This window comes from Pagrus pagrus (assembly GCF_965226575.1).
Source record: "Pagrus pagrus genome assembly, chromosome: 2".
NCBI lineage: Eukaryota > Metazoa > Chordata > Actinopteri > Spariformes > Sparidae > Pagrus > Pagrus pagrus.
In genome coordinates, this window is record NC_140186.1 from 23,729,659 (window position 1) to 23,753,943 (window position 24,285).

A 24,285-nucleotide genomic window follows, 5' to 3' on the forward strand; every position below is an offset into this window, starting at 1 on the left:
AAATTGGTGGCGTTACGCTTCAAGCAGAACTTTGTCAAACCGGACGGTGCATGAATATAAAACCTGACTTGTTCATTGATTTCGGCTCAGTCACACTTTAAACTGGCGCCTTTAATGCGGTTATCCGTGTTGAGGTGTATTACTTTGAAATGCTTGAGCGGAAGTCGCCTCCTCTCATCCTGTGTAACCTGATAGCGGACTTCATTGCTCCGTGGTGTTTTTCTGGGAGGAGTGGAGCAGCAGGGAAACAAAACAGCAACAACCAATGGTACAAACCTAGCTTGGACGGAACCACAGATGAAGCTCCTCGGTTACACCTCTTCTACACCGTGTTTGAGACGAGCCCGTCGGCTCACACTTTTTATTACTCGTGTATAAAAGGAGGGGGGCTGGTGGAGACGGCGACATCAGAGGCTCCCGGGTCACACAGCATTATTTAACGCCGCTGGTCTACGAGGTTTTTATTATTTCATTGGCGTTTGCTGAGGCTGCGCTTTGGGAAAGGGCCGAGCACCCCCTGAAAAGCAGGAATGAGTTAGCTGTGTAACAAGCTAGTTGTGGTATTTGTTGGCGTTTTGTTGCTCACATTAAGACCACTCTCCATCCCCGCTGTTTGCACGTATGGCCGCTCGGATACAAACAAACACCTTTCGTTTTCTTTTGAAGCTTTTCTCCCCCTCCGAGCCTCCTGGTTTTGTCTTTTCATGGGGGAGAGGGGATGTGCGCATGCGCGGCAGGCTACTCTATAAGACAACAGTATCTTACTAAAAGCTAATATTTTCGTGAACAGTGCCAAAGAATAGCCTCAGTTTGTAGAAACCTGTGTAATCCGCGTTTTCTCGTTTTCTTCAGATAAGTGCTGCACTTCTGTCTCTTTGTTCTGACCACGACACTCCAGCAGACTGCTTCAGCTCTGAGACCCGAGTGTGTTTTTGTTTTTTTTTTTATTTGTAAGACGTTTCAGCCTCTCGGGTTTTCCAAAAGTTGCCGAAACTTTTGAAAAAGAGTCCTCCCTTTGACGACCTCCCCCTCCCATCTATATGGAGGACCAGGCCCGCATGATGTTGGGTCACATTGGACTAACTGGACTGTCTCAGGAGGATGTGTGCGATCCTGACATCTTACGGAAACACCAGAACCTGGGTCAGCCGCAGCAGGACATTGGTGACATCCTCCAGCAGATCATGACCATCACAGATGAGAGTCTGGATGAGGCCCAGGCCAGGTAATAACAGGGGCACGTGATCAGACCCTTATAGAAGACAGAACATGTTTAGGAGTTTAGAGAAAACATCATCTTCACAGCATCCCCTCGAGCTTGCATGGTCTCACAGATACATCACATGCTGTAATACATGATACTAACGCCCCCCTTTCTCCCGCATACTGCTGGACTCTTCGACCCTTCACCCCCTGTCCATCGCCACCTCTCACCCCACAGGCCTTAATACAAATCTGAGCTAACACTGACAGGAGGAGATCTTTATGAGCGTCTAACAGCCATTTGGGAGTTTGACTAAGGGATTTCACCCTATTTGACCCTGTGATAGTCCCTGTTGCCTAACTCTTGTAACTCACAGCACAATATACTCACAGTAGTTTGTTCAAAATAGTATTTTACTGGCAGTACACCACGTTTAAAACAAATGATCTATGATACATCACACCATCTGTGTAAAAATGAAAGTATACCCCTAAAATGGATAAAGAAGAGATGGATAAATAATAATTTTATGATTTATATATATTTATATTTTATCTAATATTACTTTTTCGGGCAAGTCAGTTGCCAAAGTTGATGAATTCTCTTTCTTTCTTTGTTTGTATTGGTGATGAAGAGTGGCATACATAAGAGAAAACATAGATCTACTGAGGAAATATACAGACAATGAAATATGACAGTAAGAAGCCGATAATTTTCTGGATTAATCCATTAGCTGTTTGGTTTATAAAATGCCAGAAAAATATCGATCAGTGTTGCACAAAGGCCAAGACGATGCCCTCAAATGTCTTGTTTTGTCCTCAACCGAATGATCTACAGTTTACAGTTATAGAGGAGTTAATAAACTAGAAAAATATCACATTTAGGATCATCAAAATAGTTTAGATACATTTTCAGTGTAACAACATGTCTCTCTTTCTCCCTTCTTGAGCTTCACAATCCCTTTTTCCTTCCTTTTATGATGTAATAGTGGTAATATTTTGGTAATACAGACTTTTACAGCAAGTTGAGATAAAAACATTTTTGAAACAACATAAACATGTCACAGTATCTACAAAGTCAAAAACAGCTATAAACGGACAGCAAATGTCATAATAAGTGTCTGCACGAAAGGAAGGAATCAATATGGCATCGTAGAAAACAGTATTATAATGTATTGCAATATTGATGATTTGTTTCCAGACTTGTTCAAACTGTTTCTGTGTGATCTCTTTTTTCTTCTTCTTCTCTTGACTGAGGTGAGTAAGTTCAGGTAAATTAGACAGCTATGTGCTCCGGCCTGTTTTCAGTCAAAGGTTTCAACAGGTCTGATTGATCGTCTGAACGCAGCCTGTTCGGCACTGACTTGCTATGTGTCTCTACAATCTACTGTTGATGGATGTCAGTGCCTGTAGGAAATAAAGTCTACCAAAGAATGGTTTGTAATTCACAACCTCTGTCTGTGTCTCTGTTGTTCTTTTTCCAAAACAGGAAACACGCTTTAAACTGCCACAGAATGAAGCCAGCCCTCTTCAATGTCCTGTGTGAGGTCAAAGAAAGGACAGGTAAGTTGTCCGATTACTTCCTGGTCTTGACGTCAGCCAGGAAAAAGGTTGCATGCAAAAAAGAAATCATTTTTACTCCTTTGGTGCTTCCAAAGATTACTTTGAACTTCATCATTTCAGGTCAAATTGAAAATATAAGGATGTGGGTATTTAAGGATACAACTGGATATTTATTTTGGACAGTTAACCTTATGATGTCAGAGACAGAGAGACTGGAGACAGAAAGACGTATAACCAAGAGGATTATATAATAGTACGACTACCAGCAGTTTCTCTCTTTCTCCCTCTCTTGCTCTTGTGCTCAGTGTGTCGCACTCTTTCGGTTTGTGATGGCATTTTTCTAAAATGTATCCTTGGCTGGCCTCCTCGGAGATTTTTACTTAAAAACCGACACTTATGACTTGGAAGTGCATGGATGGGAGCAACAGCATCGTCTAATCTGGGTGATTTACATCAGGAATGTGTGCCAGCAGTTTGGATGATGTAAAGCTGAGATAACTGTTAATTGCTTGTGAATTGCAGTGATAAACTGTACAGTAGCAGGTTTATGTGGCTTAGTTGTCCTCATTTAGTCCCTCCCCACTGGAAGGGAATCGTCTTTATTTAATTTTTAAGTGGAAAACTGCAGTCTGAATTCACAGAAGCAGCCTCAAACGGAAAAGGATGAGGCAGCAGTGAGGGAAGATGTAAAATATATTCAATGGGAATATAGTTTTGATAGAAGCAATAAGGGGAATTTTGTTAAGGTAGAAGATTGATCAGATAATTCTGACACCTTTCTGTAAAAATGCTCAGCTGTGATCTGTGTTGAATGCCTTTCAAGTCAGGGATCTGCTTTGCTGTGACAGCGGGATAATTGACTGCTACCTCTCTCTCTCCCCTTATCTTAATTGTTACGATTATGAAGGATAAGGCCTTGAGACCATATAGTTTTTTTTTCTCCTTTTCCTTTTTTCAGTTGTTCTAAAACGAGGAGACAGTGTATGTGGCAGCATGCGGCTGCCTGGAGAGAAAGCGCTGCACCAAGCATCTTTTCTCAGAGCACACTGACTTCTTTATGCTCGGAGAGCTTTAGTTGAAAATCTCTTTTTCTTTTTCAGAAAGGTGATGGTCTTGCCACTGTCGCTCTTTATTAAGGTAACCAATCATATGTTAGATGGGGTGGGACTCGTTACCTGTCACCCAGGCATCCAAGAAAATGGAGGAAAAGCTTGTTCTAGCCCCGTCTGTCGGGCCCTGACACATTATCCGTCAATGTTGGGGGAGTCAGTGTGCGTTCGTGACTTGAGTTTTTGCGGTGTGTCTCGTGCTGTTGGCAATAGTTGCCGCTTGCTGGCGTTTTTTTGGCCGATTAAGCCTGTTGAATTTGCAGCACACCCGTGGATCAGAGAAACCACTCTGATTGTCTGAAACAGAAAAAAAGAAAGGGGTAACCAGGGAAAGTGTCCATGATTTCACCCATTTGGTGCAGTTTCTCTTTCATTTTCATCTTTGCCTCTTTGCTAGTGCCATTTGCAACTTCAATCAGACATGTTCTCGATGAGAAGTGGCTGTATTCGCCAGAGTGGTGTAAAATCGGTATCATAACAGTGGTTTGTAAAATCGCAGTCTTCTGGTTTCCCTCCCTTATGGATACATCTGCCCACGTCGCTGTCATGCTCTCTTTTCCCTCCAGCCTGACTCATTTTTGCATGCCATTTCTGACAACTCTATTTTTACCGTCTCTATTTTCTGGGAGTTTTCAGGAGTATTACAGTGCTCAGAATAGGACAGAGACAAAGGGAAAAAAACAAAAGACAAGAGAGGCAAAAGGACACATTCTGTATATATAAACATGGGAGGTACAGATGGGAAAAGAAATGAAAACAGAAAAGAAAAGAGATAGAGGGGGAAAGAGAGAGTGAGCGAGGGAGGGACAGATTGATGGATGAGCTGGAGGGGGTGGTAGTAATGGCTGTGTTTCATGGATTGGCAGGCACTTGATAATCTCCAGACCCCTGAGTTTTGTCAGCCTTCACTACAATCAGATTCTCAGTGGGGGACAGTTTGCCACCCATGGCCTCGCCAAGCTGGATTTACTCTGTGAGAGCGCTCTGTCCCACAGTCATGGACTACAGCTCATTTATCTTGTGTGCTGTGTGTAAGTGTGTGTGTTAGTATTTGTACACTCAACTAGGGGTAAGCGATCTGGCCAAAAAATAATATCACGGGCTATTTATCGCAATTACAATCCATGATCTAAATTGTAAGCTTGATCTCAGTTTTGAAATATCCTGTGGACTATAGCCAGCCTTGAAGTACCTGACTAATTGCTCCATTTGCAGCATTAAAACACAATATTGCATTAAAGAAAGTTCTCTTCCTCGTCTGGCATTGTTTACAATACGTGAAGTAATTTATCCAATCAGCACAGCCATCTAGTTGGCTGCAGCACTTTATTGTTTCTTCAGACATTGCAGATCTGCTAGTCAAAGAAATTAAGACGCCTGGATACGGAAGTAAGAGGACAGCATCTCTAACATTCACGGATTCAAAAGTAGATTGTGGACATCTTCAATATCGATCACAATCTCAAATTGTCTCATTAACAGTAATTAATTGCACTAAGTGGACTACATAACCCAAATGCAGGTCACTTACTGTACTGTAATATGGTTTGGGAAATGGCTAGTGTGTCTGATAGATTGCCAAAATTAGAGGCGATCACCGTTGAGTGCTTGTGTGTGTGTGTGTGTGTGTGTGTGTGTGTGTGTGTGTGTGTGTGTGTGTGTTTGTGTCTGTCAGCCAGATGCGGAGGCTGTCATCAGCCTCGTTGAGGGATTATGAATGTGAGACGATCTCTGGAACTACCTTGTAATTGCCAACTAATTTGCATAACTGTGCAAATTAACAACCTCTCAGATGAGCTTTCATTTTTCACTGGGTCTTTAGTCGCTCCTTAAGAGCTGGCGTTAATTAACAGCTCCGTGTGTGTGTGTGTGTGTCTGGCTTTCTTTGGGCTTGGAGAGGAGAGCTGGCATCACTACCACAGCAACATGTTTGTTGCGGTCTCTGCCTCCTCTCTCTCTCTCCCACAGTTGGCTCAATGTATTGACACAGATTCAGACCCGATCATCTCACTGCCTCAAACACACAGATCCACACGAACACACCAACGATGGTTTCTTATTTCTCAAGTGCCATGCAGATAATAATTTTTGATATTTTAAAGGTGGGATATGTAAGAATTGGCCACCATTTTAATTTGTACTCCAACCAAATAGGGAGCAGCGTATCACCAGACTAAGCGCTAGTTCGCTTGTTAGCTCACTTAGCTGTGCAGCTAGTGATCCAGACTGTGAGCTCAAGGTGGTATAGCATGCTACCTTCAGTAGAAATGACGTCACTTCAAACCTCTTCACATTCTGTTGACAACATTAGTTTTTGAACGTAACTAATGAACTAATTCTTACATATTGCACCTTTAATGCTAATAGAGTTTTCCCGCCTTTTGTTTCAGGACACTGTACTGAATAATATGAAACGAATGGTAGGAAGGAACAAAGATTCTTAATGTACAGTATGTGTGCTGCGGGTGTTCTGTTGTGAGTTGGAGCTCCCTCCTGGCTTTGAAGGGGTTGCTGTTGCAAAACAGTTTGTTACAAATTGTGCTGTATACTGTGGGAAAAATGTCAACATTTAAACGACGAACGAAAAATATTGAATAAGCAGAACGCTAATAAAACAAACACCCTTCAGGTTAAACAACACCTTGTTTCTGTGATTCTTTCATTTCTTCATCACAGATTGGGTTCACAGTATCACTATGTCTGTGCTGCAGATGGCTGCGGAGCGTTTATTCAATCAAATAATTAAAAAACAGTTTAAAGTTGACGACCGGAAACAAGGTACTGATCAGCTGGATGTTTGGAAGCAGCTTCAAAGTTTGACTGAATGCCAGCAGGTTGTGTGTGTTGACACATCTGCTGATATTATGTCGTCGGTCTAAGTTGTGGGTTTGCAGTGTGCTTCCTGTTTTTCTTGTTCCGCATGGCTGAGCCAAAAATTCTGAATGAACATTATGTAAGCAGGATACACAAAGGTATTTTTCTGCTTCCAATGAGAGTTCAGAAGTAGGTGTTGTCGGAGTATGTCAGCAGGATGTTACTGTAAATAAAAGTCTGTTATGACTGGAAGACTTGGCTTTGAACACCTGCCTTGCCAACAAGTCTTTAACTTGTCTGTATCCTTCTCCACAGCCCTGAGCGTCCGAGGCATCCAAGAAGAGGACGGTCCGGACCCTCAGATCATGCGCCTGGACAACATGCTCCTAGCGGAGGGCGTCACGGGTCCAGATAGGGGCGGGGGGTCTGCAGCGGCGGCAGCAGTTGCCGTGGCAGCTGGAGGGTCGCCCAATGATCAGAGCTTACAAAACACTGAATACAGAGAGAAGCTCGCTCACATACGACAGATGTACCACACCGAGCTGGAGAAATACGAACAGGTGTGATACTTATAACAGGAGAAGAGTGCGTTACAATTGTCAGCAAGGCAACTGAGACACATGGTTATAATAATTATAATGACAGAGATGTTTATGTAATAATTAGGGCAGAAGTGTAGAGTGGACTTGAGGGGACACAGACAAATATAGTAGAGCATTTTAACTAATAGATATTAGCTGCATTTTATTATAACAAGTTTAACTAGTTTGAAATGTTATGTTATGTTTCCCTATGTTTGTGCAATGGGGCATTATCTAATGAAATATGCACTAATTTGCATACATTTCCAGACAGAAATCTGATAATTGAATAAAGCCAGGTTTATAATTGCTGTCTAACTTTGTTGACATATTAGAGTTGAAGGTTTTCCTCTCTTTCCATCAACCCATAAATCAGAAAACAACAGCTATTTCAAAAATTAATTTTCACCATAATTTGGGGAATAAGATGTATAAATAAGGCTACGAATGATATATGAACAAACCCCTTAACAGAAACCTTAAGAATATAGATAGGAATAAAACTGGAAGGTTTGGTGTATGTAAGTGCGACTGAAGTGGAGATATCTCGTTCAGAGTATGAGTGAAAACTTGTTTTGAGAAAACGGCATGTATTGTAAAATCTTTTTAAAAAGTTTTTATAGTTTATGATTAAATGTGTCAGTGAGGCTATCCAATTTAAGCAACATTATGTAGAAATTGGCTTTTTGTGCGATTTGACGCCCCCCATACTCAACCTCCTCACCCCTCCTCCTCCACACAGGCTTGCAACGAATTCACAGACCACGTGATGAACCTGCTGAGGGAACAGTCCCGTACGCGACCCGTCTCACCCAAAGAGATCGAGCGAATGGTGGGAATCATCCATCGCAAGTTCAGCACTATCCAGATGCAGCTGAAGCAGAGCACGTGTGAAGCTGTCATGATCCTACGCTCCAGGTTCCTGGACGCCAGGTGGGTTTACCTTCCTGTCTCCTCCTAGAACTTGCAGTGATGTGAGGAAGAGTATTTTCTGTTTGTTTCTGACACTTAATTGATGCACTTGCCTTTCTCTTTCAGGCGGAAACGAAGAAACTTCAGCAAGCAGGCAGCGGAGATTTTGAATGAATATTTTTATGCCCACCTGGCAAACCCGTACCCCAGTGAGGAGGCCAAGGAGGAGCTGGCTAAGAAGTGTTCCATCACTGTGTCTCAGGTCAGGACGCAAAGATACGCTGGGACAAAAAAAAAAGATGAATCATTCTTTTTATTGAACATGGTTTAGTATAATGAAGCTAGCTGACCTTGTTCTTGTCCCTCATACTCTCTCAGGTGGCCAACTGGTTTGGAAACAAGAGGATTCGGTACAAGAAGAACATGTCAAAGCTCCAGGATGAAGCTAACCTGTATACCAGGAAGTCAGCTGCCAGTGTGGCTTCCCAGGCGAGCCAAGCCAACTCCCCAGCGACGCCAAACTCAGGTACGCACACGTATGAAATCTAAGCTGGAGAGTCATCTCCTCTTGCCAATGCATACACCTAAATTTAAATACTTTTCTCTTAAAGAGGGCCCACGAACAATGGAGAGAGGTTATTTCTCAACTCATCGGTGCAGTCAGACGAGTGCAGATAGGCCTTTCTCTCAGTCACTGTGATTTTCTTTAGTTATACCTCCTCCCCCCATGTCCTCTTCCTTTTCAGTTTAGCTGTGCCAGCTTTATATGACCCGATGAACAAAATGTTACTGCTCCCTGAGGCCAGTCAGACATGATAAGATGTAATGCTCGTAGGATGTCCTCACAGATTGAACAAAGTGAGAATGAGATGGAGATTGCTGCATTTCCATTGTTCAGATGGCACTTCAGTGTTGAGATAAAGCCCCAGCAGAATCAGCTGATTCCTCGTTCATATCAGGGGTGTGTTTTTTTTAAGCCTTTTATAATGTATAATCTACAAAAGAGTGCAAATTAGGGCTGGGTGATGTAGGGATGGGGCGGGGGGGCCATACCAAAATCTGCCATACTGCCAAACTAGTCTCGCATTCCCACATTTATTTTAGTGCTGTGCTAACCTATCCCTCCATGCTGTTTCTGTTGCGCGTCGACAAAAAAGCATTTAACAAGAGGACAAACTGTCTCTGTGATTCTGCTCTGATGGATGTGTCACCTTTGCAACACTGTGAGGGAGATCTGTCCATAGTTTTATGTGGTAAACAAGTGCTCTTAATGAATTATGTCAGTGTTTTCGAACAGTCTTTTAGATTCTGGATCTATCCTGTACTTGATTTTCTGTATAGAACTTAATTTGAACTCAATAGATCTAGAAGTCACTTTCAGAGTTGTGCATCTGTCAGCTGTTTCTGAGCGGTTTCTTTTGGTGCTCCTGAAAATGTAAGAATTTTAGTTAAAAACAATTGAAAATTGCCTAAAATGATAAATAAAGCACCTTTACATTTCTTCAAATTCTGTTTTGACTCCATGTCATCAACATCATATAATATTTATACACCCAGACTGTATGAACCATAGGTCCCTGTCTGCCAACAGGAGGATACCCGGCCTCGTGTTACACTCCTGATGGGAGGTGATGAGGAGGACCTGCCCCTCGTCACGGTCTCCATGTGAGTAGACAGGGCTGTTGCTATAGTTACACACTCTAAAACTGAGTAGCCATGGTAACAGCCTTTCTCTGTGTTGGCACGTGGTGTGGTAGGCCCTAGTGATGTAGTTAACTTCAGAGAAACTGCGCTACATCAGAAGCTGAGCTGGACACCACCAATTCTGCCAAAAGCGAAAATGGATATCGACTGTGCACCTTCATGTGTAGTTGTTGATTCAGGTGTTTTCAGTTATTGTTCTGGAGAAAAATGAGAAAATCATCACAGAAGTTTTAAACATATTTCACAGGCTGGCGCTAAGGACAGGGTCAAGAACCAAAGTTTTAAATAACAGACTTTGAAATCTGCAAAATACAGAACAAACCACAGATACACAGACAGCACATTCAACATGATGTCCATGTTTTTCTGTTGTCAGTGAGAATGTTAGGAGGTAATAGCTTGCTAATACGCTAGCCATAAATAAATATACTGTTGAAAGGTGTTTCTTTTCCATTTTAAGATGTGAAAGACTCTGAGTATAATATTATTTGTGAACAAGCAGATCACCTGAGAAAACAAGAATGCTGCGAAAGTGGATATGACAAATAACTTCTAATGCGCTGACCTTCACAACCTGATATATTAATAACACAGTCAGTGAATCTGTGGATGTATATTTAACACCCTGTCCCTGTCTGTATGTCTGTTTCTGTAGGTTGATGATGGCTGGCAGGACAGTGGTGCTTCCTCCTCCTATCTCCCCACACGTGAAGTACCAGGCGGCAAGCTCTACGCCCCCTCCAGCTGATGCTCCACCTTCCCTCCCTGCTCCCCACTCTGCGCCTCAGACTGATACAACTCAGACTGAAGCCCAGACTCTTCACGTTTCCAAATCTTTTTTGTTTGTCTTTGTGATCCTTTTCCCACATCCCTTCCACATGTTTTTTAATCCCTCCTCTTTACAAATATGTTGACACAAAAAATAATTACTCTCCACATTTTTCTTCTATTTCTTTTCAATAAGATAAATAAATGATGAAAAGAAGCCTTTTTTTCATGTACTGCATCACCTATGAAGGTTTAGGGCCTGTATGTGTCCTTGAACCATCATTTTTATTTTAAAGAATTAAAATACAACAAAAAAAGATAGCATTTAGATTTTAATCTTTCTTTATTCTCATTAGTTTTTGTTTTTTTTGTTTTTTAAGAAAACTGCTGTCACAGAGAAAATGCATCGAAAGAGTACGACAACATCTAAATGGCAGAAATGACCAAAAATGAATAAACACGTAGTCACTCTTTATATTTTTGCATCCTGTGGTGTTGCTTCAGACAAGATCTGAGTTTGAGTTTGTTTCCATTTATATGATTGTAAAAACAACATTGCTTTAACAGTAATTATGTTTCCTAAATGCTTTTGAAGCAACCAAACCAAAGAGGCTTCCACCCAGGATGTGCCCATGTGCACACTTGAACTATTTAATCAGCTGTAATATTTATGTTCAGTTTCTGATTATATTAGATGGATTCATGTGTGGGTTTTTTTTTTTTCATCTGTGCCCTCTAGTGTCGAGCAGTGCCGCTGCATCTAACAGGCTTCTGGATATTTTGATCAACTTTTTTTTTTTCTTTCTTTTCTTACAGAGGAATGTTTCCCTCCCAAACTCTTGTTTTCAATCTTTTTTTTCTAGTTAATCTTCAATAGTGAATGTCAACAAATCCTGAAACCTGATAAACAGAGAACAGGCTCTATTAGTCATTTATCTAGTGGAGAAGCTGCTGAGGTCGACAGCTGTCCAGCAGTATCTGATAATGTAGTGAGTGCCACACAGTGTGATAGCTTAGTCGGATTAAATGCCCCTGAATTCAAAAATGTTAAAAAAGAAAAAAAAAAGTGCCACAAATGTTATTATTACAATAAATTGTGATTAGGATTCGTATATAGGATGATGATGTAATATTAATTACAATCTTAGAAGACACTCCCCTGTAATGTTACATAATGCAGACATGTGTTGTAATAGCAGATTTCATGACTTGTGCACCCTGTTAACATGGACTTTTTTATTGCATTTTGTTATTCTGCTAACATTAAAGTCAATTGCTACGTATCCTTTTAAATGTCTTTGTCCTTCCCTGCAGTGAAAATATGAGGAATAGTTCAGAGTTCATACAGAAAGTGTAATAGCCAGTATTTGTTTTGATAGTAGCGATCCAAACTAATCTGAGATGAGAAATTACGACCATGCTCTTCTTAGTGTTTCAGTCGAGTTCTCTACATATTTTTAAAAATGTTTTGAAGCATTCTTTCTTAACATTTGGTGTCAAAAAACAAGGACAACCTTACTTCTTTGAAATTCTGTTTGATCAGCCACATATCTGCCTGCTCACTGGTCGATACGATACAGACACAGTCAGTGTCTGACTGGGGTGAGATCATTTACTTGGAAATCAGGACAATCCTCTGAATACTAAAGCGATGAAGTCAATGTCCACACGTATCGCAGTCTGACACACTTTAATTAAAGGAACACGATGTAGTTTTGGTCAAGAAAATTGTTATCAGAAGAGAAAGATCTTCATTGACTGATTTTTCTTTTATGTCTAAACAAACTAAATAGACAAACTGATCTTAAAGACAACACAGTTTCATACTGTTTTACTTTGTCTATATGTGGCGGACCCTGCCCCTAACTATTAAAATTCTGAGTTTGTACTTAACAAATCAACATTATTACAATCCACAGTCCTGCTTTCTCACTTGTCATGATTATACCATGTCCGACAGCGTCTGCTAAGTTAGCAGCATGTCAATGTCCCCGGATATCAATCATGCACATCAGATGATTTTGGATTTTGAAATCAAATGGTTATTAACTCAAGAAAAGCGCTAAATAACAATATATTAGTAAAATGCTTTGCACATGACTGGCACTAGTGCAGTGTTTGAATAGAGGAATTGGTAAGCCAGGGGTTAAAGGTTGAAAGGGATTGCAAGTAAAAGAGAGAGACAGACACGGTGAAAGAGAGATTGTACACAGAGGAGAAGGGGGACGGTTCTCTCTTCATCATGGATTTATCACCTGGGGTTTTGATCTTGTGCTCTCTGTTAGCTTCAGGTAAAAAATCTCATCTACTTTATGGAGAATAACATTATTGTCTGTCAATTCTTCTCTTAACGTGCCTGACCTCTGTAGAAATGTACAGTCCATTATTTTTGGACTCCCATAGCAGTGAAAATAATTAGTGAAATAATGTTTGCCTGATTTATTTTTAAATATATATTTTTTTAAATGCTGAGATCACCAATAACAGAAATCTTAAAATCTGTGCAAGTCAAACCAAAACCATCTGCATGTTTACCTATTTGGATAATCCAACCCTTTAACATAGTAATAAAAGTTTTTTAATGAAAGTGAGATTTTAATATTCTTGACACAATGTCTTTGAAACATCTTTGAGAGAAGTTTTTGCTTTGTCATCAGAAGCGCTTCTGTCCAGCCTGCGTGTTTGCTCAGGCTGTTTGCTTTGGGGCTGCTGTTCGTTGACACTGTATTTCACCCAGTCCTGTCTAAAGGTTCACAGTTTCGTTGGACATGTACGTGCTCTTGCATGTGTGTGTGTTGTTACATGTTCTGTCTTTGTGTGCAGTGGCTGGCCAGGCTGCTGTCGTCACAGTGGAGCCCCGGACTGCCACTGTGCGCCAAGGGGAGTCAGCCAGCTTCAGGTGCCAACTGAGCGGCGGTGCACAGCCAGTCGGGCCCATTGAGTGGAAGAGATCCAATAACCAAGCATTACCAGGTCAGGAGTAATAACGTATACGCATAAGCATTATTCACACAATATCACTGTCTGTGAAGTTTGTCTGAATTCTACTTATACCTTGCAGACAATGCTAAGCTCGGTCCCGGTGGCTCTGTGCTGACGATTGTTAGCGCCCGACCTGCAAACCAGGGCCAGTACCACTGCAAGGCAGGCAGCTCTGCAGGCCGCGGCTCTGCCACAGTTGTGCTCAACGTCAAATGTGAGCTTTTGTCTTCACAATTCTGTTAGAAACTGGAAGAATATTTTATCTGGGCTCCTATTTTATTAAAAATCAAACATTCGTAGAAACATGTTTTATGTTGGCGCCAAAAAAACAAAAAACTTTTTACCACCTTTAAACTCACAAGCAGTCGCACCGTGTGTGCGCATCAGGTATTCATGTGTGACACAAAAAGTGTTTTTACAGTAAAAATTGATCAGTGTGACTATGTTAACATGATAAGTGATGAACCTACAGAGAATCATCACATGAATCTGCGTCTCCCCTCGGCTTAACATAGAGTTTCAGCTCATGGTTGAGCTGCCGTGACCACAACTTTACTGGTTAACTGCTGGTTACAGAGAAAATTGTTCTAAAAGCCCACTGCACATTGCCTGCTCAGCACCAAAGACTTACTGACAAACAGTTAGTGTCCAGCTGGTGAACACTGTGGAGCATTTAGCAGCTAAAGAGTCAGATATTTCCCCCAGGAGACCAAAAACAGAGCTGAGAGAGGGTGAACACTGGACACAAACACAACTGGAAACAAGTTCAACAAATCAACTTAAAAACGTGTTCACAGTTTGTCTCTGCTGCCCTCCAGTTGCCAAAACATCAGGTAATCTGTCTTTCATATCCGTGCATCTGTCAGTTGCTCCCAAAGTGCGGCTGACACCAGCAGGGCCCCTGCGGGTCAGGATGGGCGACCCCGTGTCAGTGGAGTGTCGCGCCACAGGCAGGCCACGCCCCAAGCTGACCTGGAAACGTCAAGGCTCCACCCTGCAGCTGGTCACCAGCGACACAAATGATGTCAACACCATACAGGTGAATTATGAGCACATGCACAAGTTATACTTTGATTTGTTTGATACCAAACAGAACCTAATCTTCATCTCTTTTCTCAGTGGCCTGCAATTCATCCAGAGGACTCAGGAGTTTATATTTGCCAGGGTGTAAACAACGAGGGGGTGACGGAGGTCAAAGTTGAGATCGTTGTTGAGGGGGGGCTGGGAGCACCGGTGGCTTCAGTGGGTGCCACAGAAATAACAGGGGTGGAAGGACGCACTGTCACAATGGAGTGTCAGGCCAGCGGTAAGATGTGTGTGTGTGTGTGTGTGTGTGTGTGTGTGTGTGTGTGTGTGTGTGTGTGTGTGTGTGTGTGTGTGTCTCAGTTCTGCTCCCGCTTCTCACTTTTCACTTTGTCATCCCCCTCTCTTCTCCCCTCCAGGCTCCCCTCCTCCTGTCATCACCTGGTCCAAGCTCCGAGCCCCGTTGCCATGGAAACACACAGTGGCCAATGGAGTTTTGACACTGACCAGTGTGGGGCGCCAGGATTCAGGACAGTACATCTGTAACGCCACCAACATACATGGCTACAGCGAGGCGTACTTGCAGATGGAGGTGGAGAGTGAGTCTACAACACAGATGATTCTTTGACACTGCTCTTTGGATTTTTATTGGATTTTAGTTTTTTTTGTTTTTTAATTCAGTTTTGTTTTAGTGAATGTTTGAATTAGTTTTGTAAGTACACAGTATTGTGTCAGGTAATTTTCATTTTCTTCTTAAAGTGGCAGTATGTAGCAAACTCAGAATGTTTATATTTACAATATTAATGAGGCACTAATACAAACTCAGAAATATTTATCTTTTCCATAACTGAATAAACAAGCTGTTCTCAGAGGAAAATAAGGTCCCAGAACACTGTTTGAAGTTAGAAATTGGCAGGGTACGCCAAATATAAACAAAGTAAAACAGTATGAATGTGTTGTCCTATAAGGTCAGTTTGTTTATTCAGTCAAATCAGTCAATGAAGATCTTTCTCTTCTGATTAAAATGTCTTCCCCAAAACTACACAGTGCACCTTTAAGTCAAGTTTTTAGTTTGAGTTTTTAGTTTAGTTTTAGTTAACTGTGATAACCTTCCACTGCAGGCCCTCCGTACGCCACCTGCCTGCCTGACCAGGTGAGGCTCCAGCCCGGAGACTCCCTGAGCCTGCAGTGCCTCGCCCACGGCTCTCATCCCATTCAGTTCGAGTGGAGCCGGGCGGGCAGGGCGAGCCTGCCTGCAGGAGCGCAGACCGGGAGGGATGGACAGCTGCTCATCCCCCACGTTAAACTGAGTGACAGCGGAACCTACAAATGTGTGGCCACCAACCACATCGGCCACAGCGAGGCACAGGCCAAAGTCATCATAAAAGGTGAGCTTGTCTTTGTGTTGAGGCCATCAAGATAACTGATCTGACGTTCTACTCTTTCTTTTACTCTAATCTTTTCCTCCTTTGCTCATTTTTACAGCTTAATCCACTGTGCTCGCACAGTGTCTGATCAACAAACCATCTATGCAGCACTGACAACTCCTGCAGGCCTGGTGTGAAGCCACCAAGACAGTTAATACTGAGAAATCAGACCAAATTATATTTAATAGATTCATATATTTTGGCATTTTCAAAGTGAAACATATCAATGCTGTTCAAACTTTTGGTTTTATTGTGAATATCCGGTTAATTTTGTACTTTTATAAAAAACTGATACTGTTGCTATTGTTGCCCATGTCTCATATCGGCCTTCACAAAGCTTTTCTCTCAAACTATGTGTGGAACGATGTCCTACAGTATGTGTGTGGGAGTTTGTTCTGCTGGAATGTCTCTGCACCCTGTCTTCCTCCCTTCATGTCACTGAGGTCCAAAAACCAAAAGGACGGCACAAAACAAACAAAACCTTGTCTAATAGAAAAGCTTTTATTAAGCCATTAAATGTCAAAACAACAAAGACTAAATTAAATAAAGGTTCATTAATTAAAATTAAAATGTTGTCCTGAAAATGTTTCACAGGACAAAGGATTTTGTCAGCTGTCCCTTTCAGTAAAGCTTTCAATTGTTTAATCAGAAAAAATGTTTCAGAAATAAAGAGTTTGTTGGCACCAGTATTTGTTAAGGTGCACTTTACTATTTGCAGTCTATCAGTGTTTTATTTTTTTAATAGTGTCAGATCAAGATAGGAACCAGAGCAGAACCAGATATTGTCTTTTTTATTCCACACATTCTTAGTCCTTGCCTAAACCTGGTGCCTACATTACCCACAATGCAACTTGACCACTTACTGTGTAGTCAGAGATTTGGATGTGTTATGCTAGTAGCAGCTAATGTAGCCTCAAGCAGAGATAAGCAGCTACTCAACACCAATCCCCCCGGAGGAGCGCCAGGCTTTGAAGCCAACTTTTGCAGTTGCCAAACCGTGTCACGTGATGCACTGTGGCCTAAACAGACTTTTTCCCGTAAGCTTACATTGTGAAACAAGCTGTAAAACAGTGAATCATTATTTTTTTGTTTATCACAATGACTCGTTTCACTTTCAGAATTTGTGCCATCCAGTCCAATAACATTTGGAAAGTCTAGAAGAGCTGCACGATTAACTCATTTTATCTCTTTTCAAGTTAGCCGGGTGCTAAACCTGAAGTTAGTCGGCTCGGTTGGCAGAAGATCCTGGTGTTTTCATACCTGGGATATCGAGATTTTTTGGCTTTGTGTGCCACTAAGCAGCTTTCATAGGGATGAATTTGAAGAGGCTTTGTAAAGACATCCGTATAGTGTAACAGTATAACTGGCAAAGCAGCTCTTTTTCTTCTTCCTGGAAAGTTGTCAACATTTTGATTTGATTTGATTTGATCTGATCTGATCTGATTTGATCTGATTTGATTTCCTCCTGTACACTGACACACTGTGCATGTGTGGAACGAGACTCCATGTCCGTGGTGTCGGCAGTCATTCATGTCTGTTTGGCAGAATAATCCAGTCCAGAGAGTTCACTTCATTTACTGGAACACACCACTCCGTCAGTTCGGAGAAACAGACAACACTTGGCTCATTTTAGCTACTGCAGCCTGAATGCATCTTTTCAAACAGTGCACCATTTCTAATGTGCACATCGGCGACTTTTTCCATGAAGATATTACAGTTTAAAGTTGTAACACTGCAATATTAGTTTGAGACATTAGAGGGGAGGTTTTTGCCTTTTTTCAAAAGACGTTCAGCCTGCCTCCACACTAAACTCATTTTCATGCAGTCCCTTAATGTTTAAAATGTGTGAATGCCTTTACATGTGGTAGCTTATACGACTGGTGTGCAGTCTGAGCATTACTTCACAGAGTCACTTCTTCAACCACATGGTGGCAATGTGTAGCTTTAAGGCTCACACACATTGCCTTCAGGCCAAAGAAGAGCAATTTGAGCCCTCACACCCTGAACAACTGGAGGGACAGATGCAGCGCACAGTCAGGCGATTGTTTTTCCAATGACTACATGTAAAAAAAAAAAAAAAAAAAAAAGCTTTTGGCTGATCATTGCAGCGCTCTGTGTAAATATGAACTGTAAACTCCTCTTTGAACAGGCAAAGTTCAGTTTGATCAGACAAACATGTTGCAAAATTGCTCACTGAGGGGAAAACCTAAAGCAGTTTAGACTAAATGAAGTGTTAGCTCGACATTTAGGGTTTGTGGCTGCAGCAGGAGGTTGGAAACAGAGCTACGATTTCCAAAGCTGCTGCCAGGACGCAGCCTGTATCTGCTGCTTGCGATCGTGCTCGCCTCCCTCGTAAAAAAAAAAAAAAAAAACTCCACAGAGAAATAGGCTTCACCCTTTAGACTGTTCCTCCCTCCATCTTTACAATCATCTTCAAAGCTGGGGAGGAAACATCTGCCCCCTGTCACCTCACTCCACCCCCTCACTTCACAGACAGCTCGAGGCAGGGAGGATGACGGAGAGCAAATACAGCCTGCATTAGAGCAGGGGAATCTACGTATTCTTTTAATTTAGAGTGATATAGAGTCTTTCAGGTTGAACAGAGGGGAAAAATGTATCAGTGACGGAGAGGAAACTCTAATTCATTAGATCTGATCCCCTCCTGCCTTTGTATACATATCAACCAGACATGGACATATGGTCTCTAATGGAGTCTGATGTAAACAGTGAGGTTCATAGGAGTCCAGATGACATCCTCGCCAAAGGATGTGCGCACACACTCGCACAGATAGTTTGTCACAATTTCAGAAGCACTACATCGGTTTATATTACAGTAGGGGTACACAACAGTGTTACATCTAGTCTGGACCACACGTTGCTTATGTTAGCATTAAGAGGTGAAAAACAAAAAAATGGCAGCCAATCAGTCCTGTGGCTGTATTGGCGCACAAAAGAGCTAAAATACCACCAAATATTCATCTTCCTCCACACTTATATTCCACCAACAAATCTCCTGCACTAATAATGTGGGAGAGCCAGATCATTCAGGAAGGAACCAATGAGGGGAGAGCTTCCCCAGGAAGTGATAGGTGGAAAGAGGGCGCCTGTCAGGACTGTTGCTATGGTTTCCACCTGGTTAACTCGGGGCAGCGGTTTGTAGAAACAACAGCTTCTCCAGGACATAGGAAGGCATGCAGGCTGATGGGGAGATAGGGAGGCGAGTTCCTGTATTGTGTTGGCTGTGGAGCCGAGTCGAACACCAGAGCGCACATTAACACCCGCTGCCTTAAATCTGATCTCTCATTGTGTCAATGAAATGTTCCTGTTTATAACTGCTGCAACAGGAAGCCACAACAATTTGCCTCAGATGTCGATCTTCACAAATCATTTCATATAAATCAGCCCAAGCACAGAAAGAGGAAATACAGCGATCTGTCAGTGAAAATAGAGTTTAACTGCTGTCAGGAAGGGCTGAACGGGTCGCTTATTGTTCCATGAAACGATTATTTTTCTTGCTTTCTCCCTCATGTGGATGAGTAACATATGAAGTGTGCTTAAAAGCCCAGGCTTGACATATGACACAGCAATCAAGCAATCAGTCTTAAAGGAACAGTCCACCCAAAAATGAGAATACAGTCTTTATCTACTCACCCCCATGCTGATGAAAAGTCGGTTGAAGTTTCGCAGTCCACAAACATTTCTGGAGCTTCACAGCAAAACAGTGTGGCAGCATTCTCCTAAACAACAGAAGCAGATGGGGACTTGTTTTTAAAATGTAAGAAACAACTGAAAAACAAACACAAAATGGCTCCATACAGTGTAATCCAAGTCCCCAGAAGCCTTGAGATCCCAAACTGATTTGAAAAGACGTTATTTACACCCTCGACCTGCAGTCAATCTCAGGCACCCACTTAAAATGGGGTGCACGCTAACTCTTTTAGCTTAGTAGCTACAGTGAAGATTTCGGCTTCATAAAGGGAATAAATAATGTCTTTTCAAATCAGTCTGGGATCTGGGGGCTTTTGGAGACTTGGATTACATCGGACAAGCTGTATTTTATCTTCCAGCAGTGTGGAACTTTTGTCTCCTCCTTCTGGAAATGACATCAATAAAACAAACACTATAGATGTGCTTATGACTTCATAGGCTCCATCATACTCCTGTCTGTGGCCTATTGCGTCACTACACTTGCTCCCCCTTTAGCTCTGGCAAACCCATTTTTGCTGGCTGCATCTCTCCCGAAGGGAAGGTCGCAACAGACACCCGATTTGAAATACAGACAGATTTATCTGATGATACTTACGCCTTAATCAGCATTGTGTGACGTTGTCGGCAAGGACTTGAATGTAAAAGACCTTAGTTTATATGTAAAAATCCCTCACTGAAAGTTTAAAGCTGCACCTATCAATATTTTCATAACAACAATGGGAAAAAAACAAATATGTGTAGTGTCAACGAGGTTTGCTAGCAGTAACCAATCCCCAAATGATTATCCCCCCGATTGCATTTCACCTCAACTCTGTGTGCTCGAGCTCATTGTTCTGATGTTACAGCCCACTGCTGTAGTCTTTTGTTTCACTTTCACCGCTTTCATCAAGCTTGTTTCCAAGAACAGGCAGCTGTTTTCAGTAAAAAAGCTCTCATGAACCTGTTTACTCCCTGCTCAGCACCAAATAGCAGACAGAGAAAGTTAGCAACTAGCATCAGGGAAAGAGCCAAATATTATTTTCAGGAGATAGTGGAGACCAAAAACAGAGCAAAAAGGGGAGAGAATATCAAATCACTACATGCATCGATTCACTGGAAAAAGTAATTTATTGTGTTTGCGCACAGTAAATTACTGTATACTATATCACAGTAGAATACTGTGTATTCAGTTAAAAAAATACAGCAAACAAAAAGTTACTAATCAAGCCATTACTGAGAAGAATCACAGTAGATGAATATGTCCTGTAGAAAATCACAGTAACCAACAATGTACTGTGTTAACATACAGTAACCAACAATTTGCTGTAGAAATCACTGCATTGTAATGGAAAATGTGCATCAGTTAAATGACTGCGCTGTTAAAAAAATACAGTATTTTCAGTTACAGTGTAAACACAATTACTGTAACCAAAAATACAGCACATGGCAATACTGTATTTTATCTACATGATTGTTATTGGAAATAAAAACAGCAGAAATACTGTGATTTCTTCTACAGTAAGTTACTTGTCAATGGCTGCAAAGTTTGTTGCCGTGAATTCCACGGTAAGTTATTTTAGTGGCAGTGTTAATTTAAGGGTCGGTTTTATAGGCCGAAAGGTTGACTATTACTGACACCCTGGTAAAGCAGATATACACAAGTGTTATAAAACTTGAAAGTTTCCATCAGAGCTCGAGTCTGAGAGCATCTGCGCTTCTGCTATGTCTACTGTTTCCGTTCTTGGCTGTAAAGATGTACACTTTCACACCCTTTTCATCATCATCAAACGCAACCTGGCTAGAGGCAGCACTGGCAACAGCTACTGGCTCCTGCCTGGGTTGTGTTTTAGTAGTTTTAACAGCCAAACAAATGGGAAGAGGGCTGTGAATGCATTTAACAGAGGTTTTGTGGAATCCCATTATCACAATGTGGTTCCAGGATGTACACCCTGTGGCTTGGCTGTTTCTATCCTTAATCTTAACATTCATTATCAGTAGTCCTGTGACAATCTCTGTAAACACCTTTCAGAATAAAGTCCTCTGAGATTTAGACTGAAGGGACTGATCACAGACTGACTTCATATACTACGCAATAACACGGAAAAACACATTTGTCTTACTTTGATGTGTTTAGTAAATTAATTGTGATCCCTTTGAAAGCATTTTTTTCTGATTATATTTGTCTGACAGATTTAATGGTAGGGTGGCTGTAGGTGGGGATAAAACATAATAACAGCCCGGCAGTGGTTGACATTAAAACAGCCATCTGGCTGCAGAGACGCTGCTGCTGCTGCTGCTTGTTGCTGAGCACCATAAATACAAACCAGTGGCGGTACATCCTGTGATCGTGGCCTTTTCCTCTTCACTTCAAACTCAAACCACAGAGTAGGTCATAGTGCACACACACTTCCACTACCTCGCTCCTCTTCATGCCTTGCACAAAGCTGTTACTTTTACATGTTTTGAAGCCAGGGGCAGATTGAAGCGAATTTCTCAGATTTTCAACCACAATCGTATATATGGGCATGTGTGTGTGTGGGTGTGTATACCTCGTCGGTATGTCATTGGTGTTTGTGGCGTCAAAGGAAACCACTTAAAAATATGCGGTATAAAAGCAGAAGAGAGAGGGAGGCGCTCAGACTGATCGAAAGCCACAGACACAGCGAGTTTGGTACAGCATGTACTGTGTATCACATGTTTTATTACTTTTACGACATACAGGTTCTGTAGAGTTTAGACAGAAAACTGATAGAAAGATCTTCGTGGACTGATTTTTTATGCATAAACAAACTAAATCAACAAACTCTCTTTGTGTTCATGACTGAATAAAATGAATAAACAAACTGATCTTAAAGGACAACACAACTTCATACTGTTGTACTTTGTTTATATTTGGCGGACCCTGCCACCTTTCTAGCTTCAAACAGTGTTCTGGGGACCTCATTTTCCTCTGAGAACAGCTTGTTTATTCAGTTAAAGAAAAAAACTACATATTTCTGAGTTTGTATTATTACCTCATTAATATTGTTAATATGAAAATTCTGAGTTTGAATTTCATCTCCAAAACTACAAAGTGCACATTTATGTGCTTTCTAAAACACATTTTTCTGTAATTGTGTTGATAAAACATCAGTAGACCAGCAACTAAAGTGGGTTTATGTTCTTTTCAATTATGGTCATTGTTATTATTGAGATATAAATCATTAAACAAATGGTTTGGTTGCGACCCACTATCAATAACAATGACATATGAAAACAGACTTATTATTTGCTCACAAGAGGCCATTTACAGTAATCTAGAAAGAGGACAAACGAGTAATATTGAGTCAATTATACAGTTTCACTATTAGCAATTCAACGTGCTGTACATCTGTAATCTACTATTTGTGGTTACACGTGTCTTTACTCTTCTATGAAGATGTAAGTTAGGAGTTGATAAGTATGCAAAAGGTCAAATAAAGCTCATATGAAAATAGTGCATAAAAGAGCAAAAGTGAAGGAAAGGCGTGTGATACGGTGAGGAAAGATTATGTGGCAGCCGAGTAACGTAACAGACAAAGTTTTATCTCTTGAGCCATCAGCCTGTACTGTAATGTTAACTGTCCTCTGGTGGAAAATAAAATAATATGATCCCAAAGTTGGTGAAAAACCAGTGAAAGGCTCTTTTCCAAAGCTTGTGTTTGTCTGTCTCTGCACTCGACTGGGCCTCAGGATGTAAACAGCAACTGCAACTGTGTGATTATGATCCATTTACTCTGCTGTTTCCATACGGAAAGATCCTGTGAGTGAGTGTGTGTATGTGTGTGTGTGTGTGTGTGTCAGTGGCTCAGATGACATTAAATCACATGTCAGTATTATAAAGTTATATTCCACATTTAACATTATACAGAAACTTTCCACCAAACTACTGTGATAAAACAAGAAGTACTTCTAAGTACGAATGGCTTCTGCTTTTTTATTGAAGACTACAGCATGAAGAACGAATACAAAATGTTTTTTAAAAGTCGCACCAAATTTGTGTGGCCAGCTGGGGTATAGCAAGAAATATATTTTACTGGGAGATTGTTTGAAGTTGACAACAGCCGATGAATATTTCAGTAATGGTCGACCCCTTGGGAATCCATTCAAACTCTCCCATGACCCATGGCTGAGTTGCGACCCATAAAAACAAATGATTTAAAATTCTTTTCTCTTTGACGGTAAAGCATGCACATTCATGTGTCTTTCAAACGCCTCCTCCTAATCTGTCAGGCTCCGCTGAGGAAAACAAAACAAGCTGTTTCAGACCAGAGCGCAGCGTCTAGATTAAACCTATCCAGTATAATCATGATGTTAATATTGCTCAGGAACGTCATTGTTTATGAGGTTTTTTAATAAAATCTACAACTTCCTCTGCTTCCCTGCGGTTGACCTTGTTTAACTCTCTCACAAAGCAAAACCACAAATGCTTTTGTGTGAAGAGTAAACAAACACCTCTGCCGGATCTGACCACACACACACACACACACACAC

General features: G+C 41.4%; 2 protein-coding genes across 4 annotated transcripts; both read left to right on the forward strand.

The window, feature by feature from the left end:
• Positions 1-175: 175 nt before the first annotated feature.
• On the forward strand, positions 176-11,937 carry LOC311271680 (pre-B-cell leukemia transcription factor 1-like). 3 transcript variants are annotated; one of them, XM_084377469.1, is made up of 8 exons: positions 176-1,225; positions 2,693-2,766; positions 7,005-7,249; positions 8,013-8,203; positions 8,309-8,444; positions 8,561-8,708; positions 9,756-9,847; positions 10,542-11,937. In XM_084377469.1, the coding sequence occupies exons 1-7, from the start codon at positions 1,041-1,043 to the stop codon at positions 9,812-9,814; spliced, it is 1,038 nt and encodes a 345-aa protein (XP_084233595.1). In that variant the 5' UTR covers positions 176-1,040; the 3' UTR covers positions 9,815-9,847; positions 10,542-11,937. The 3 variants fall into 3 exon arrangements, with proteins under 3 accessions (XP_084233595.1, XP_084233597.1, XP_084233596.1); XM_084377470.1 differs by having other exon boundaries at positions 179-1,225; positions 9,774-9,847; XM_084377471.1 differs by lacking the exon at positions 9,756-9,847 and having other exon boundaries at positions 177-1,225.
• Positions 11,938-12,834: 897 nt separating this feature from the next.
• Positions 12,835-16,795, forward strand: sid4 (secreted immunoglobulin domain 4). The gene is made up of 8 exons (XM_084365069.1): positions 12,835-12,945; positions 13,478-13,627; positions 13,716-13,850; positions 14,503-14,675; positions 14,756-14,942; positions 15,079-15,258; positions 15,781-16,047; positions 16,145-16,795. The coding sequence occupies exons 1-8, from the start codon at positions 12,897-12,899 to the stop codon at positions 16,147-16,149; spliced, it is 1,146 nt and encodes a 381-aa protein (XP_084221195.1). The 5' UTR covers positions 12,835-12,896; the 3' UTR covers positions 16,150-16,795.
• Positions 16,796-24,285: the final 7,490 nt, after the last annotated feature.